This window comes from Thunnus maccoyii, chromosome 11 (assembly GCF_910596095.1).
Source record: "Thunnus maccoyii chromosome 11, fThuMac1.1, whole genome shotgun sequence".
In the NCBI taxonomy this organism is placed as follows: domain Eukaryota; kingdom Metazoa; phylum Chordata; class Actinopteri; order Scombriformes; family Scombridae; genus Thunnus; species Thunnus maccoyii.
In genome coordinates, this window is record NC_056543.1 from 8,853,188 (window position 1) to 8,872,854 (window position 19,667).

At 37.9% G+C, this 19,667-nt stretch overlaps 1 protein-coding gene across 1 annotated transcript; it reads right to left on the bottom strand.

Annotated features, from left to right (window-relative positions):
* Positions 1–697: 697 nt before the first annotated feature.
* On the bottom strand, positions 698–18,800 carry esyt3 (extended synaptotagmin-like protein 3). The gene is made up of 23 exons (XM_042427225.1): positions 18,010–18,800; positions 16,022–16,063; positions 15,103–15,237; positions 14,805–14,881; positions 14,484–14,553; positions 14,226–14,315; positions 14,082–14,137; positions 13,804–13,924; positions 13,479–13,655; positions 12,898–12,980; positions 12,001–12,049; positions 10,768–10,857; positions 10,432–10,494; positions 10,277–10,336; positions 6,701–6,772; positions 6,338–6,424; positions 5,837–5,986; positions 5,287–5,609; positions 4,965–5,063; positions 4,283–4,414; positions 4,017–4,122; positions 3,737–3,786; positions 698–2,244 (listed from the first exon to the last, which is right to left on the bottom strand). The coding sequence occupies exons 1-23, from the start codon at positions 18,355–18,357 to the stop codon at positions 2,205–2,207; spliced, it is 2,520 nt and encodes an 839-aa protein (XP_042283159.1). The 5' UTR covers positions 18,358–18,800; the 3' UTR covers positions 698–2,204.
* Between the last annotated feature and the right edge of the window lie 867 nt (positions 18,801–19,667).

A 19,667-nucleotide genomic window follows, 5' to 3' on the forward strand; every position in this document is an offset into this window, starting at 1 on the left:
AGTCAGACATCTTCTGTGAAGAAGTTAAAATAAGTTGAAATGAAATATATTTGCATATTTACAAACTCTGGATTTTTTTAATGAGGGAGAAGGTGTAGATGTCATTTTAAAGATTTTAAACTTTTTTTGTGGAAAAAACATACCAGACACACAATATTGTTCCAAACAGTCTTTTTACATTTGTTAATACATGTCAGGACTTGATCTTAAAGAATTTTGATTTATTCATATAATATATAATCTGGTCAAAATAAGAAGCAAATCAATTAAGGAGAGATTTAGTCATAGTCAGTGAATGCAAACAATATATTTTTCCAAAGTAATGTAACGTGAGGGTGGATATGATCAGCAATAAATTGTGGGGGGCACTGACAGTGATAAAAGAAGCATGTTTCAGGCATCTTGTAAATTGCTGAAGAAAGTATTTATATATATTAGATTGGAATTAGGACATAATTTTATTTATGGATTATTCTATACATTTTAATGTGTATTTGTTCAGCATATATACCCAATTATCCTGTGACAGACCTATGCCATCCATAAAGTGGGCATGGTTGATTACAGAGAGTAATTGTGTCCGTATAGGCACAGTATATAATATTATAATATGTAAAGATACAACTGATCACACTCACATTCACAATAAATGAAACCACTGCAATTGAAAAAGCCCAAGTTTGTTTTAAAATGTTTATTTCCCATCAAAATGTTAACTGGAAACACATTTCAGGGTGATACAGAATGCAAATTCAAAAACATCAGAATTGGAAACTTTCCATAAATTCTCCAGCTAGAGAACTATTTAAATGGACAATAGAAGAGCAGCTCAACATTAGTTAAGACCAAATTCTTGGCTCAACTTTTTACACCTAGCAAAGATGGGTACCATAAGTCTATGGCAGTCTACATATAAGCCTAGAAAAATGTATTGTAATTTTTGATGTTTTTCGAGTAAAATCCTACTCAAATGGAGAATCCAATTCAATTAGTATTGAAAACCATGTCCAAACTATGTTCAATCAGTAAACAGGGATACATAAAAGCTTGTTTCTCAAGTTGTATAAAACATTTTTCCTGGAAACAGATATAAGCCACTCATAAAAGTTGTGTGAGAGTATTTTAAACATGAATCACAAAATGTTAATATCTGGTCTAGTCACTGAAGATCACTCTTCCAGAAGTACTAGTCAAGACCAGGTCTTAAATCTGAGAGGGTTAAAAAGATATACTCCTACTCCTTCAGTAACTATGGTCAAGATGCCCTTGAGCAAGGAAATAAGGATATCTCAAGTGCTTTACTTGGATGCAGTTTCACTTTTAATGAACCCACTACTTCAGCTGCTCACACACGGTTGTATTTTGCACCTTCCAGCTGTGAATATGTGGGTGTCAGAGTGTATTTAAGTGTGTAACCTTCCTCACCACGCAGTGACTCTCCTGGGCTGCTGCAACAAACACGTGGGTTTTTTTTACCCCTTATTAAATTACATTTAAACTATCAATACAACTATTTACAAAGAAATACAAAGCATACATTTGGCTCAGAGCAACTCAAAAAACAAACCTCTCACAAAAAAATACCCAAAACAAACAATAACTTGTAGTAGAAATACAAACATTTTCTGATGAATTACATCACAAACAATTTCCTATGAAAAAGTAACACTTATCAATAGCATTACTATTCAGGATGACTTGGTTTCTGCTTGTCGACCCAAATAAGCTACGATAAATTGCATCATAAAATGATACACTGCTTTTGATAACATTATCTGGGATACAGTAGCATATTTAAATGTCTTATTTGTAGCTGTTTGTCTTCTCTGCTTAAAATAATTTAGAACAGTTAATATTATTCTGAGTATGCTGTTAAATCATGTGGGATATGTGTAAGTGGGACAAGATGCACTTAAAGAGTTTATTATTATTATTATTTATTTATTTAAGTAAAGTTAAAGTTAAGTAGATCTGTGGTTTAGAATATTTTGTGCCTGTGATCATACATACATACTCTGACATACTAAGCATGTCCAGTATCTGAGATGGATTCGGTGCTGCTTTTGGAAAACCCAACTCTGGTCCATGATGATAAAGAAGACAAATATGTAACAGTCCAAGCATTTATCAGGCCCGCATTTGGCCTTGCAGTGGCTGAGGAGCTGCTCTTTGCACTGCAAACAGAGGTTTTACAGCTCCACCTGCTAGCTGGATTTCTTCAGCCCAGGTATTGTGAGCTCATACCTAACAGGGAAAGAGAAGTGAAATATTCATATACTTGAACCAAAAAAGCCATTTGTTTCCTCACATTAGTTTTAACTCAATATCACTGGAGGCAAACTAGAGTCAAAGAGTAGTCATCATTTATTGAGGATGTTTGTTGTAACCAGCTTAAAAGGAATTGTTTGACATTTTGGGAAATCACTTTTTTGCTTTCTTGCCGAGAGTAAGATGAGAAGATTGATATCGCTCACATGTGTCCGTTTAGTCTACTCAAAAATATGTTTTTCTTCTTGTTCCGTCATTTGGATGTTTGAGCTTCAATGGGATGGACTGATGTATGTGCAGAGTTTGACGCTAGAAGGCTGTTTTCACATTCATATGCTGAAAGTGGAAAGTTTCTCTGTGCTCAATGAAAATCTGAGTTTAAGGCCTGTGTGTACCTATGAGCATGATTTGTGACATCACAACTAAACTGGCGCCAGTCGTGGTCCAGTACATAACTTACACAAGTGTGATGTGGAAACTGGAAGCCTTCAATGCACATACACTGATAATGGACTTTTCGATGAAGTAAACATCAACTTGCAAGTTAAACTTTTGAAATAAATAATATCTACATATTCATAGATTCTGGATTTTTCAATGAGGGAGAAGGAGGAGATGTCATTTTAAGGATTTTTAACTAGTTAATTTGACTTTTTTGAAAAAAAAACAAACATGTATGACATGTTATTATAAAGCCAACAGCCGGTTATCTTAGCTTATTATAAAGACTTGAAGCAGAGGAAAACAGTTAGCCTGGCTCTGTCCAAAGGCAACAAATTCCACCTACCAGCAAGCAAATCTCACTAATTATTAATACATGTTGTGGTTTTAGGGGGGTTTATGTGCAGCACAGTTTCTTGGCGGGAGCAGTAACTAGTCTTGTTGTTGCCATGAGGCTGAAAGGTAAACAGAGACTCCAGGAAGTCACTGCGTCCAGCCAAGAAAAAGTCTGGCACATAAAGCCCTGTAAAGCCCCAACGTGTCATTTTTACACTTTTGAACGGATTAAACAAACAAGACATAATGTGTTAATTAGTGAGCTTTATTGGTGCTGGTTGACAGATTTTGTTACCTTTGTTTGGACACAGCCACGCTAACTGTTTTTCTACTTTTCCAGTCTTTGTGCCAAGCTAAGCTAACTGGCTGCTTTATAATTACTGCACAGACATGAAAGTGATATTGATCCTTTCATCTAACTCTTGGCATGAAATGAGTCAGCCTATTTCCAAACCTGCGAAAAGAAGTGCAAGTGCAAGAAAACAACATTTACAAAATGAGAGAAGGAAATGATTTTGTCTTAGAGGTGATGCAATGCATACGTCAAACTCAACTTGCTGTGCCATTCAGAACAAAACACCAAGAATTATTTGTAGCGTGCACCACAGTCTGTGTCGACATCCACAAACTGCAGCAATAAACCTACACTACTAGGTTCACACATGCAAAAGTAGCAAACTGGGCCCCATACCATTCTGTGCTGCCTTTGGTTAGATCCAGCTGGGAAAGATCTATAAGCACCTGTGGACAGAAGCACAACTTGGAAAATCAATCAATTATCCAGATATATCGTAGTTGTAAACTCCAAAAGTGGGCCATACACAGCAGTCAAGACTTTGGTTCTGCAATATCTGCATGAAATAAAAAACATTTACAACATTGAACCATAATGAGCCAACGTCAGAGATTTAGTGGCTGTATGTTTGTTTGCCCATGACATGGTCTAATAGTATAATAGTAGTATATAATACCATGCCAATGTCCTTTCTCTCCCGTGTGTGGAACATCTTGTTGTTTTTCACTGCCACGTCCAACTTTCTAGATTTTGCTTCTTCAAGTGACACATCAAACTCGAACCTGTGATGAAAGTGCATTGTCAGAAAGAGTGCCAGACACACTCTCAACCACTGAGCCTTAAATATATAAATATACTATAACTGCATCAAGCTGGTAATCAAAAAAAGCAACTGATGAAAATGTAAATTAATGTTTTGCAGGACAAATCATGTGACCTCACTTGTCATTGAAGACAGGATTGATGGTCCTCCTCTTGACATGTGTCCTCTTGCGGTGTCTCCAGGATTGGTCAGGGAGCAAATAAAGGCGGACGTAAGCGTCTGTGCCATTCTCATTGCAGGGGAATAAGTTCCTGTAGGCAACAGGTACACGAACATACAACAAGTTATCACAGCTTGTTAATATGTCTTCTCATTTAAATAGTTCTTTTGAACAACTGAATTTCAGGATTAGCTAATGAAAAGAAAATCATTTGTATGTTCAATTACAGCAATTTACTCTTTTGTTGTGTTGGTTTCAGTCACAGCATTCAAGCAAGGACTGACTATTGATATCTAAATATTCTCAAAACAAAACTGTTTCCGATATTCTGCAATGTGCTGAAAAAGAAAGTATACTAAATGGTTTTTCTTTAAAAACCAGCCAAAAACTGCAACATCATATTGTGATTACTTCACTTGATGTTGACACATATACTGCACTGCATACGCAAGAGCTATGAAGTAGTATTTCAACAAAGCACCAGCTAACATTGTTTTTTCATGTTATCACACCGACATTTTAATGTCAATTTCTGTGTTCTGAGATCTTAAACGTGTTTAGATTTAAACTGAGCAAATGGGTGATTTCCTGGTCCATATTAGAGCTGCTAGGAAACACTAGTGAGGCTTTGTCTGACGTACCTGCAGGAGTTAACCAAGATGATGAGTTTTTCCCTCAGGCTGGCATAGCGTACAGTCAGTTGGATCTCCCCAAATGAACCCTGGTGTTTCCTGATGGCACTATAGTGATAAAAAAATGTTTTTTAAATCAAATTTTTATTACTGTTGCTAAAATACATACAGTTCAGTTAATGATAAGAGTGCAAAAGACATGTGGACATACTGAGAGCACAGGGGACCCTTTATCCAGGTCTCTGCTCTTCTTTGTCAGTCAAAATTAAGAGACAAATTATCTTCCAATTCTTCCTTCTTGGTAAACCACTTAACAAAGCTACAGACTCACTCTGGATATGAGGCTCCATCTGAAAGGTCAAAACGTGACGAAGCGATGGAGTTCTCTGACAGCAGGCTGTGGGAGTCGTATCGACGCATGTATGATGTGTGGGCTGGATAGTCTTCATTAGAGCCATTCCTGGAATCAGCCGCCCGGACCGTAGATGGGGTTTGGGCACCGGGAGTAGTGTTAGAGGAAAGTGCTGAAGAGGAGGATGTAGCGACGGAGGGAGTGGATACGGAGGCGTTACCACCTTGGTTAGTCTGTGGTGTTTGTGGTTTGACTTGTGGATCGGGGACAATCTTGGGTGGCGGCTTTTCCTCAGATAGAATCTATTGTGGGATGGAGGATAATGTCAGTGACAAAATAGCACTCACCTGCTCAGTTCTCATGACGTAGATGTTGTTAAAATAAGTTATATTATCTAGATGGCAGCAAAATGGAAATGTACGTAAATAAAATATTATTAGCTTTCAACAGGAAGCAGCTGAATGTTGTTTTGGTCTAATCTGTCTGTATAATATCAGTTACTATGTGTTATGCAAACATGTGTACCCACCCTGAGAGTGGCCTTCAGCTTGATCTGGCTGTTTGCTCCGGAGCGCTCCAGCTGCAAGCGCTGGTCCAGTGTCATGTTGGAGATGTTGAGGAGGCGAGTGAGAGGCAAATTGAGAACACCAAGTTGTGTCTTCTTGTCATGCTCTTTGACCTGCCACAAGAACAAAGAGATAAAAATATTCAAGCAGTGAAGTAATTACGTTTTATACCTCCTGGAGATATTTGACTGGTCTTTTTCTAGGTTTTATTGTAATGAAATGGCAGAGAAATCAAGGTTGGTGTTTTTTCTTCAGAGACAGACACATATCGATACATACAGTTTCATAGGAATGAATGCAAAAAAATAAAAAATAAGTACTGTCTTAGGTTGTGACCACTGTCCAGCCACATGGAAATATGATTAAAGAAATCAACTTTTAACTATTTCAAGTGTTTTGATACAATGTTTAAACAATTGCTGAGCCACCTCTTCTGAAAGTATGTACAACATGACATGTCAAACCTGCACAATGAGCTGCTGTGTTTTGACATTATGCACAAAGAAGGTGAAGCCCTCCTCCCACACCGGGTCTTTAGACGCAAACACGACCTGAGGAAAGAAAGAATGATTGGGTAATTACCAACTGAAAGCTAAGACTGTGTTTCAGACAGACTGTGTTCATACTGGGTTCAAATTCTCTAAAGTTCACCTTGAAACAATTTTTACACCACAGACGTGAGCGAAGTTGAAACCTGTTAGTCTGATATATCTGCTCTCATGCACAGTGCTAAATACTCCAAAGCAAGCACAGACACTAATTAACAGGTATTATTTTATCATATTTAATGAATGAAAGAGAAAGTGTTGTATCAGTGTGACAAATACCTTGCTTTTCTGAACGTCCTCATCGATGGACAATTCCACATAGGAGTTAGGATTGGCCACTCTCCTTGTGAGCTGAAAACACAGCAAACCAGTGAGGCAGAGCATGCAATATTTTTGGCTTTAAGTGTGTATGTGATAATCTACAGACTGCTTACTTGAGTCTCTGTTTGTCAGTATTAATCAATATTAATATCAGTTTACAATCTGAGACAAGGTGAATATAGGGTTGGGTATGATGTCTTGTCTCCTTTAGATGACGCAGCTCATGTGATAAGGAAACATTTATTCATATCAGACTTTGGACAGTAGGAGTAGCAATGTCTGACCATAAATAGCACTTTACATATTTCCTATAATTCTTTGTTTTGTTGTAAAAGGGCCATATCTAGGGACAGAATTTGAGTCGAAACAAGTCGAGAGTATTTATGTGCATCCAATTGTCAAATTGTGGTTGAATAAGCAGGTGAGTGATGAATCAATGAGGGTCATCAAACACACTTATTAATAACATTTGGAGAGTTTTTGAATGATTTAATTATATAAAGTGTAAAATCCATTAAAAGCCAAGCAAATTCAAATGTACCACTTTCATTTATGTGTTCTTTAAAAGAAAAGCTAATAAAAAGTAAATTAGATTTAGATTAAATTTAAAATGACACTATATCAAACATGCAACAGATTGTCTGCCCATTATGTCTTCTACATAAAGTCTCAACTTCTCTGTCCTTCATGTCTTTTGACGATTAAAAACATGTAAGTAAACTGTGAACTGATTATTTTGGACAATTACATTTCTATTTTAGATCACGCATAGATTTTAAATGTAGTTTTACAACCCTTCGCAGGTGAGCTGAACTACAGGAACAATGAGGAATACTGATTTTACTTGTACAAAAGCTAATGTTGGGAATTTGTCTTTAAGCAGTCTGTTGCCTTCCAGGCTGCAGGTCCTGCATTCCTCTCCCTAACACACTGCAGACCCTCCCCACCATCTGGGAGACGTAAAACAGATGTTAACGGTGGCAAAAACAGAGATGTAACCTTTTATTATTACTGAAGGCGGATAATTAAGCTACTGGTGAAAGAACCAGCTAGCATGCTTTTTTGGACTGTAAAGTTTGTCTTAAATGACCTTTGATGGCTGCACTTCATTTCAACATTTCAAAAGGAAGAAAAATGCAAAGAGGTTGATGCGGACACATTTCAGATTTAAATGATAAACCTCATAAATTCTTGCCCTTAACTCTTGACATGCTGGATGACACCGTCAACTATAAAAATACCTTTACAACAACATGACGATACATGTTTTCTTCTTGGTATTCTTTTAGTTTCTCCTCACAAAGCAAACCTCACATCACAAAGGGACATTGATGTACTTATGTTTGCTAAGACACAATACAGAACTCAGGATAATGAAACCTAAATAAGAGGGAATCTTGTGTTTACACATATTTCACTTCATGACTGCATTTTCACACAGTGAGCAGCAGAGGGCACACTGGCAGTTCAAGTACCTTGTATTGAGTTTGTTTAACAGGTTTTAGGTTAAATAATTCTGATAATTTGCTTGATATGGCTTTAATTTTCAGATAAACGGGGTTTACAAAATGAGCACAGTCAGCCTGCGTAGATCTAATGTAAGTCACAGACACTGCTAGATGACTTTGCATTTCTGTGTTCTCATCTGAATGATTTGTCTTATGTAGCAACCTTGAAATACTAAGAAGCTACTCTTTATGTTACAGAGAGAATAAATCTGTATATAATAAGTATATATACTGGAGCAGAGGATTTTTTGAGATCACTAAATTCTTTACACACCATGAACGTGCCACAAGTTAAGAAATCTAGTAACACGAACACCAGCTGGTAATAACACACCCAGATAAAATGACAGGCATGAACTAGACAAACAGGAAATTCCAGCTATGAACAGGGAATGTGGTAAAGTGAAAGAGAAGCTTCCTGATTGTCTCATTTAACCCTGAAACTATAAACACAGATTAAAACACAAACATTTTCTATCAGATATTTTCTTTACTCCAAATCTAACACATGAGCCGCATTTGACAAGAGGAACCAATTAAAATGTAGAATTGCTATAGTTGTCAAATTTGCTTTTATAATAGGCGGTAGAAAGGAAACTTCATATAAAAATCACAATATTCATATTAGATGTTCATGAGCTATTTGACAACCACTATTGTGTTGTCTTATGTAGTCTTATTAAATAATAATAATAACAAAAAAAGTTTAACTAAAGACAACATGTGCTTGAGATATAAGAAAATCCCTGTCCTTCACCCCCTACAGGAATGTCCAGCAATAAAACCTTTGTATGAACAGGTTCTGTTTTACGGAGGAGTGATGCATTCACTTGAGAGAGATTGTTTTTCTGAAATAACAAGATAATTATGTCGGAAATTCGGAGAATTTTTTCTAGAAAAAAAAATTCTGTTTTTCTGAATGAACGAGATGCCTCAAAATCCCAAGAGAAGCTTTCATTCCTACTTGAGAGCTTGAAGTAAACATGTCCAACCTGTTTAGTTTAATCCAGTTTTATTTTGGTTTTGGTTTGAAACATTGGGAGATACTCATGTCTTTAAGTAATATAGATGGTATTGTTATTGGTTTGTCATCTTTGCGCCAGCACCTCAGGACAGGCAAAAATGTTTCATCAAAGCCCAAAAATAGATGAAGCAAAGACACCTCACTGCCTACAGAGCTAAGAGGTTATTTTATGTTGCAATTTCCACAAGCAGGCACAGTGGGATGACTCGACTTAAATACTGTTAGAGAGGACATCTGCACCAGCAATCTTTAGGATTTATCTGATATCTGACCTATTGGCAAAATAAAACTTACAACAGGTCAAACATGAGAAAAAAGTACAATGAATTATATTCATAAAAGAACACAGAAAGAACATGACAGAAAACGCGTTTATGTATCTTTCAGGACCTTCGCCTCACTCAGAGGACGTCCTTACCATAATTACACTACTTTAGGTGCAACGAAATTCAGACGGCTGCATTACCGCAGTCAGGATTTTGAGGTATCTCGTTAATTCAGAAAAACAGAGCAGGTTTATGTTTTCATGAAAACTTTTCTCAGAATTTCTGAGATAATTATCTTGTTGATTCAGAAAAACAGGGCAATTTTTTTTCTCTCAAGTGAATGCATTACACTTGTTGAGGTCTGCAAACTCCCAGCTAGATGCCACTAAAATCTACACACTGCACCTTTAATTACTGAAATGATAGATACGGCCTTTAGGACTACTGGATTATGACCAAAATGGACTACATGAAAAAATTAAAAGGTGTGTTAATGTTCATGCATGAATATTTAGACATTGTTTATTCTAATGTTCTTCTGAAAGAAGAAAAAGGCATTAATTTTTTTTTAATATGGCTGATATTTGCATTAATCCATATATTCAAGTATAGCATATTTTTTGTTTTTGGCATAGTGAAACAGCAGCTGCTTGGAAGGGAGGGCGGCTGGTGTAAACATAAGAACAGAATTATTCATCTCTTCTGTTTAAGGAGTGTTTAAAAGCTGTTGTCTTACTCGTTCTTCATGTGAGTGCCTCCCATGTTTGTGATGGTGGGTGATCTCGGAGTGGTCTTTCTGCAGAGACATACAAACAAACCATCAGCACATTTGCACATCCATGTTGCATCACCTGCTCTCCGCAACAACAGTCCCCATTAGAAGCCACTTACCGGTAGGTTTGAGGCATTGTCCAGATACACTGCAAGCATTGCACAAGCACAGCCGTTGGTAGACTGAGAAGAAAGTGTTGGCAGAGAGAATTACATGATTTAAACACCCAACTGTTGGCCCAGGAAGTCAGTAACACACAGGGGCAACCTACCGTTTAAGCCCCTGGAAATGTGACTTCACATCTTAAGTCTTTCTCAATAACATTAAATATCTGTGACTACATAAGACTTGTGGCAAGAAGGTTAGCACCTTGAACAAGACCCTAATGATAGTGAATCGAATTGTTAATTAAAATTCTGATGGATGAGACTGAAGCAACATTGGGGCTGCTGTACCTCCTTCAGCAGGCTGGAGTCAGCGTGAAGGGAAAGCCACTGGAGCTTGAGATGAACTTCGCCATTCTGGACTTCTTCCAGAGGGAACCACTGCCAGACAGGGTGAGATTCATTTATCAACATGACGCTCATGTTGAGACTTTATTTAAAATTACTACAAGGAACTTTCATTTTGTGTTGATTTTAGCAGCCCCTGTGGACAAAAACCGTTGCGTTTTCCCAGAATGAAGACTACATTTCCCATGAGCACCCCCACCTCGTGTCGTAAAGATCTTGGCTAGCAAAGCGAGTGAAAGAAAGACGCTACTTATTTTTAATACTATTTTTCTTTTTTAAAACACAGCTGTTTGCAGGATGCATAGCAATGAGGTAATGTATCTATTTGTGGCTATTTTGTGGCTGAAACTTTATTTTAGCACCATTTATACACAGAGGTTACATGCAAGGCTGCATCCGGCAATGTGGCACCTTCCCACAGGGTTGTGTGGAGGTGTGGGCGTGTTTGTTTGTGCTTAGAATGAAACTGCTGTGAAACAAAGAGAAAATTAAGTTTCACTTCTCTGATTCACTCCTTTGTTCTTGTGCACCGCCACACTCTCTCCTTATTAACTCTCTAGCTCGCTCGACCGCCGCTGCTGTCTCTCTCTCTCGTGCTCTCAGCTCGCTCTCACTTTTACTCTCGTCTTTTTTAAAATGAGTCGGAAAGCCGACAACTAGTCTAACTTTTAATGGCATCAAATGAAGAGAAATGTCCTCCCCTTGTCCTAGTGACGTCTTTGTATTCTCTCATACTACAATGCTATATGTAATGTAAACATACAGTTGGCTCTTTCGGTCTGCATGTCGTAAATCGTTTCCTCTGATTTTGCAGGGGAATCTGACGCGGCGGCAGGCATTTAGAATAACCATACAGAAATAGCCAATCTTCTCACTGATGGTCTCGTTCTCTTATGTAGGTCATATAGAGGCGTCATGAGACTGTTTCATAACTAGTTAAAAGTTCCTTGTAGCAACTTTAAATTGAAACAGGCTGAAAATGGTAAGGAAAACATCAGCATATAAAAGCTTTTCCATTCTCAAAAATCTATTTTATAAGGGATTAAAACGTAGTAAAACATAAAGTAGAAAACAGTACTGTGTAATGTCCTGTAGTGCTGGAAGTCATTTTGTGAGTACCACTTTTTTCCTACTGCAGGGAAGAAAACTGTGCTGACTGCAATATTAAAAACTCACCTCATCCATTACTTTCTCCTTCTTCACTTCCCCGAAATCAAGTTGGTACCTAATGCAGAAAGCCCAGGTGTCATAATGAAAAGTGACACTGATGACGACTGAAAGATGATCTACTAATCTACTATTTTAGTTTGTAAACATTATAGTGCTAAAATTAAAAAATATATATATTTTCAACACTAATCATACTCATATTTTCCATTTATTATACATCAACACTCAGCTGTCTCCTCTAAAAACAAGTTTATACAAGCTACTGCATATTTTCAACCAAATAACCATATTTTGTATAAAGCTGAGACATCACATGAGAATATAAAACATAAAACATCATCTGCTTCCAGGCTACTCACACAATTTTCCCAACTCATAATACAGTAATTTAAAAACTCAACAAAAAAAGTATTGGTCGCTGATAGATGGGACTGTTGGAGGAGGACGACTCTTGTTTACACAAGAAAGCTGAGTTGAAATAGTGGGTCTGCTCTGGAGAAAATCATGCCGTACCTTGAAAAGGTATGTTCATGTCACTCTGAGTGGAAAAAAATAAACTGTAGCCAACACACACAGTCACGGAGGCATGAGCTCACTTTAGATCTCTTAATTAAGAGTTTTGTTTCTCCTTTCTTTCTGTGGTATGATCTCACATTTGATGCTAATTAGTAATAATAAAAGTTTGACATTAAAATTCCTTTTTCAATGTGTTTTGCTATGTGGATCCATGGTGGGATGTGTATGGCAGGGTAGTAAAGGGCCAATATGACAATCAATCAGTGAGTCATAAAAACTCCCATATTTGAAAAGCTTTAGAATGACAGAGATGATACTAAATTCAATACATCTGACTCAAAAAGTATTTCACCTATTTATTCATGCTGTTATTAGATGGTTTCGTACCTTCCGATGAAGTCATCTTTGTCTGTGTCTTCATCATATAGCTCCACCTCCAACTCCTGCCCCGGGGCCTCATGGACAACAAACTGCACACAGATAAAGAAAAAAAAAACACATTTATTATATGTCTCTCAGAGAGGGCAGTCAATGTAAAGATACACGCCCAAGTTCCACATACTGAATTTGATTTCTTAAAACATTTAGAGAAAAGCTTTGGCAGATTACACACAGAAGAAGGTGATTACAAAGATGATGAACTTTGCCTTTCACAAACAAGGAAATGTGCAGCAGTTTGTTGTTTTTACATACCAGAATACAAACAGGTATCAAAGGGTATCTTAAAACTTAGTGCGGGATGTGCATAAACTTTGTTTATAGTAATATGCTATGAATTTGGAGTGATGTCATAGGTAGCATTGGGTCAAAACTTTTCTATCCAGGAGGTTTAAAATAATTTTGAAAGCTGAATGGTTAAAAGTTTGAATGAAAGAGTAATCCTGTTATTGAAAGCAGTGCATGAAAACTAGCAAAATTATACTATGATTGAAGTTTTGACATGACTACTGCAGTTACTGTTACTCTACCTCAAACACTTCATTCCATGTCGGGTATAAATTCTCCTTGACAGTCTTGCTTTTGAACTGCCGGTTGCCAACTCTGAGTGTTGCATAGGGGTCTGATTTGCCCTTCACCATGCCCATCATGTATGTGTCCTTAGCCACCAGGTCTCTGGCTTCCACCAAGTGGACCCTCACCACCCCCTGAGGAGCAGAGAAGGAGAGAAGGAAAACAGGATTCAAATCAACAACATAGTATATTAAAAGCCTGCAATGGTCATTTTTTATTTTAGTGCGAATGACTGCAGGTGATAAGTATGATGTGATAAGTGTTTAAGCATATCTTACATACACGTGGTAGTGGGAACCTCATCTGGTCCACTTTGACCTGGTCGATGAGGGGAAAAGACATGCGGTTGGGCAAGACCATGAGAGACGCAATGATGTCAATGATGGTCTCCTCAGACAAGGAACTAGAAGGAAACAGATGAGATTTAACAGAGGAGAGCTTTACAAATGAACATCTAAACAACAAAACACTGGAGTGACTCTGTTAAGACTGAAAGGGACGGATTGGAATTATGAATGAAAAGTCAAGAGAGCGTCAAGAAGGTTTCTGTGGAAACTGACCTGAAAGCAGCGGAGTCCAGAACGTTGGTCATGCCGGTCCAATTGATTTGCAGGGTCTGAAGGAAATATTTGGAGTTTCAAACTTGGCTAATCGCCCAGCACGATTAGTCACAGTAATGAAAATGAAGTGTCTGCGATACTCACAGGGCGGCGAATGAAAAAAAAGGTGACTCCTCCCACCAGTGGCGCTTGACCAATGAGTGGCTCCAGAATGACCCTGATCATCCCCTGGAGCTGGAAGATTAAAGACGGTTTCATTAACAGTTCTCATCTATCTTTTTATGCAATTTTCCACATTTATGTTTGATGACTGTAAGAGGAACAAGTATGTAGTATGTAGCAATACCAATAAAATGACCTTGGTAACAGGATATGAATTTAATTAAAAAGTGAAATGCTCACTTTAAGTCCTTTGACACCAGCTGTGATTGGTGGCTTCACATCTGCATCGATGTCAACGTCACCATCATAGCTGCAAAGAGAACAGTGCTGATGAGAAGTAATTGACTTTAAGAAAAAACAGCACGCGCGCACACACACACACACACACACACACACACACACACACTCACACACACACACACACACACACACACGCACACACACAGTTCTTGTTCATAATTTACCACTTGCAAAAGAGGACCAAGCCAAGAGGGTCCAAAACACATTTAAATGACGACAGAACAGAAACAGCTCCGAGGTGAGAAAATGTGTCTAACCAACCATATATTCAAGTCCAGAATCACCTCCCTCTGATCCACTTCATGGGTGTATGCTCTCAATCCAGTGATCCTGAGAGGCTGGAATTAGGAAAACATTTTAGAGGAACTACCACTACTGGTCGAGGATCCGATATAACCAGCAATACTCAAATGTGTCTCCTTTTATGTATGACCATTAATAAACTATGTTTAAAACACTTTGTACTTTGCTTTAAAAACATGCAGCCAGTCAAAAGAAACTGCTCACTGTTTAACTGAACATATATCAAATAGCTAACGGAGGCAAATATCCAACTCACAACGTGCCCAAAGTGGACCTTGGTAAAAGTGAACGTTTTGAGCGCAGGGTTGGAGAGCCTGATGGACGACTGGATGCTTCCTTTGAGGAGCTTCTCCATGTACATCCCAAAGAAAGGCCAGGCCTGCTCCAGCACCTGAACACACAAGACACAACAGAGCATGTGAAAACACCTCGATTCCACGCCTTAATCAAATACTGTAGCAATAATATCACTTGTACTTTTACATAGAGGGAACACTTAAAGCCACTAAGCACTATGAAGTTGTTATGTCATCACAGCATCTTCCAAATTATACTCATGACATACGTTTTTGTTTATAGTTCAATAAAAATCCAGTTGAAATGCACTGCTTTCTGCACTTAATCTCAGATTATTCTCACCATGGCTTTAACTGGACCTTAGAAAACTTAATCAACGTATTACAGTGTGCTTTCCCAGTCCCCTGATCTACCATATAGCAATTCACTGGTTCTTAGCACTTGCAGAGGCCTAACCTGTCTGAGTGCTGTTACTAGCTTTGTCTTCATGAAAACAGACCTTATAACTAAACTATATGAACTATCCGAATATGTCATTTGACCCAGGTTATCATTATTCACATGGGTTCAAGTGCAGTTGTAGTAATGTGCATGAGCTTACAATCATTGTACTATAATAAATATTTGCATCTGTTGAAGGGGACGTATCGTGTACATTTCCATGTCTTTATTTATATTGTGTGGCTCTATTGGAGTATCGTTGCATGATTTACAGTTCAAAATACTATATTGGCCCTTCATGCAGCCCCACAGTTCAGTCAAAAATCAAAAACACTACCTTGACTAAGCAAGACGGGCTCAATTAAAACTGTGAAAAGTAGCTTTGCACCATCTCATAATGCAGTAAGAAGGAAAATAACTTTATTCTGATAGTGTACCTTGTTAACCCAGCCGACTTTCTCAACATCAGGGAAGGTGACCTTTGAAAAACAAAACATGATAGCAAAGTTAGGCGTGTTTTTTTTTCTTTCCAGTTAGTAGTGATTATAGAGCTTGATTATAATTGTGCAGCCTAAATGACACAGTGGCATGCATGACGGTGGAGATGAATTATATTTTCCTTGACCTGTGAATATCATCGTAATAATATAGATAATTGTGTCTCCAATTATTAATTATTCATCATGCAAATTTTAAAATGACTCATGACCTGATAGACTGGTTGATCCAAAAATGATGCAATTTGTTCCCGTTTCATAAGTTTGACCAGTTATCCATGATTACGTTAATAAAAATGGTGTTATTCAGGGCTTACCAAAGCTTCTTTGCAGTATCAAAACTGTGGACTGTAACAGAGGTTTGGAATCATGTTCTAGTACACAGCATCTGATAGTCCGACACCTTATTCAAATAAATTAAAGTACCGTCAGTGAGGTGTGCCTGAGATGCTGAAGAGGGGAAACTTACACATAACAACATATTAATGGGGTAAAATAAGATATGCCAAATGAAACTGTCACAAGTTAGTTGGAAGAGAAGAGCTCTAGTGTCTAAAATCTGTGTTTTAGTCCTGATGTCATCGTTATTTTCCATACACACTCACAAGACAGTTGCAAGACATAAACTGCACAAGTGCACATTACATTCCTCTGACATTTAGAGGAACCCTTATTGTTTCTCCCTGCTTAGTTCCCATGAGTCACTGTTTACGTGGGTGTGGTGCCAGTGTGGAAAGGCGAAACCTCCTGTAAACTAACAACACAGTTGGTTGGCTTTCGCCATTTCCAAGTATTAAAAGGTTCAGCCCAAGTCTGGCATGTCATGCAAATAAAGTGTCTTGTAGTCAAGGCAACAGAGAGTGTGACATGTCCCAGGGTTATTTCAGGATGCTTTACATAATTTGGATGTGTTTCCTTGTTTGACCAGAAGAGATATCAGTAACCACAAAAACATAAAATACAGATTTAAGCAAGTCAGTTCAAACCCACTGCCCGAGTAAAGATGCTTACCAACACTATAATCAGTGGTAGAAGAAGTATTCAGATTCTTTACTTAAGAAAAAGTACCAATACAGTAATGTAAAAATACTCCATTACAAGTAAAACTTCTGCATGGAAAACCCAACTTAAGTAAAAGTACATAAGTATTATGAGCTTGATGTAGTGAAAGTATTGCAGTAAAAGTAGTGATTTGGTCCCTTTGACTGATATATTGTTATATATGACATCATTAGATTATTAATAGTGAAGCGTCAGTGTTAGAGCAGCATGTTACTGTTGTAGCTGCTGGAGGTGGAGCTAGTTTCAACTACTTCATATACAGCTGGCTAGTTTAGTCCAGTGGTTCCCAACCTAGGGGTCGGGCCCCTTCAAAGGGTCACCAGATAAATCTGAGAGGTCTTGAGATGATTAATGGGAGAGGAAAGAAGGAAAAACAAAGTTCTGATACACAAATCTGTTTTTAGTTTTTGGACTTTTCTCTAATCTTTGATTTTTGGTGAAATATTGGATCATTTGAACATTTATTGAAATGAAACCATGTGAGAAGTTTAGAGGGAAAAATCACTATTTAATGGAGCTGTTAACAACTCATAGACATCTGAAATGTGACCCCGACTACACACTCATCTTTAACAATGTGTTGTATTTGTAAACTAGTAAAAGCTTGTTATATAATTAATTGTGTCAAATCTTCATCTGAAAAGTAACTAAAGCTGTCAGATAAATGTAGTGGAGTAGAAAGTACAATATTTCCCTCTGAAATGTAGTGGAGTGGAAGTATAAAGTAGCATCAAATGGAAATACTCAAGTACAAGTACCTCAGAAGTGTACTTAAGTACAGTACATGAGTAAATGTACTTTTACTTTCCATCAATGACTATAATATACATCTGTGATAGTGGATAACATGTTTGCTCTGTACATACCCATGATGCCATCTGTAAAGCACTTTGTAGCTCCTTGTTGATCACATTTCTTTCGTTGTCAACAAAGTCGATGGCGGTTCCGATCCGGACGTCTTTCCACGCGCGGTTCTTCTTCCACCAGGTGATCATCATCATGCACAGCAGCACCCAGCTGATACTGAGGCCCAGGTATCCTGTCAGGTAGACGGGATAGAAAACCACGATGGCCCGCCCGAAATAAAACAGAAACTCCATCATGATATGATTAACAGCGGACGGGCTCAGCTTCTCGGCGCTGCCGCAGATGCTTTCCCCGATCCCCGCTCCCTCTGCCGGGCCGCTTGGATGCCTCTGACCGGCGGATGACATTGTCTCGGACTCCCGGTGGGATCCGGCTCCAAAAAGGATCCAAACTTGTTAACGCTCCCTGATCGAGCAGATTTATGTTTTGCTTATTTTCGGCTCACTTTTTGAGGGCTTTATAAAGGAAAACAAACTACTGCATCCACCATAGTGTGTAGAGGCAAAATGAGCCGTGACAGTCTAAAAACTTCCGTGTTTGAAACTTCTGAAAGGCAGGTAGACACACCTGCACCCATGGGTGGGGAATGCATGTGACCAAAAAAAAAATGAATTCCACCCTAAAACTGAATGCGTGTTTATGATCAACAAAAGACCAATCTTTAAGCAGTGACTTTTATCACTTCTATGATTTAATCTGCAAAAACTACAAATCTCAATATCATTAACATGCGGCAACAGAAGATTAAACAGGAGTCAGTAGAAAATGAATGTATGAGCACAGCAGTATGACCTGCAGATGGAGCCAGAGAGCTCAGAGCTGTGATTTCCTGGCTGCACTGACAGCACATGATTTGCAGTGCAAATATATGTAGACATGATACGTACATTTTCACAGTGGTGGAAGAATTCAGATCCTTTACTTAAGTAACAGTAGTAATACAGCAATGTAAGAATATTCTATTACAAGTAAAACCCCTGTAAGAGAAATCCTACTTAAGTAAAAGTACATAAGTATTATCAGCTTGATGTAGTTAAAGTATTGCAGTAAAAGTAGTGGTTTGGTCCCTCTGACTGATATATTATTATATATGACATCATTAGATTATTAATACTGAGGCATCAATGTGTAAGCAGCATGTTACTGTTGCAGCTGCTGGAGGTGGAGCTAGTTTAGTCCAGTGTTTTTTTGGACTTTTTCTCTAATCTTTGATTTTTGTTGAAATATTGGATCATTTGAACATTTATTGAAATGAAACCATGTGAGAAGTTTAGAGGGAAAAATCACTATTTGGTGGAGCTGTTAACAACTTATAGACATCTGAAATGTGACCCCGACTACACACTGCTTTTTGTTAGACATCAACAGCCAAAAAGGTTGGAAACAAAGCTGTCAAATAAATGTAGTAGAGTAGAAAGTACAATATTTCCCTCTGAAATGTAGTGAAGTGGAAGTATAAAGTAGCATAAAATGGAAATACTCAAGTACAAGTACCTCAAAATTGTACTTAAGTACAGTACTTGAGTAAATGTACTTAGTTACTTTCCACCACTGCATTTTCAAGGCCTAGAAAGAAAGGTACCATCTGGGCGAGGGCTTGAGAAACCTTTATGATATATATACAGTATATGTACACACTTCCTTCTTTGGAAATCAT

What these genes read in the sequence shown, in the direction of transcription:
- esyt3 (XM_042427225.1), bottom strand. Translation starts at nt 18,357, where the DNA reads ATGTCATCCGCCGGTCAGAGGCATCCAAGCGGCCCGGCAGAGGGAGCG. An exon ending in ATTCTGGACTTGAATATATG is followed by an intron (nt 14,554 to 14,804) that starts GTTGGTTAGACA and finishes TTCTCTTTGCAG; the next exon opens with CTATGATGGTGACGTTGACA. An exon ending in ACCAAAGGCAGCACAGAATG is followed by an intron (nt 2,245 to 3,736) that starts GTATGGGGCCCA and finishes TTTCCCTGTTAG; the next exon opens with GTATGAGCTCACAATACCTG.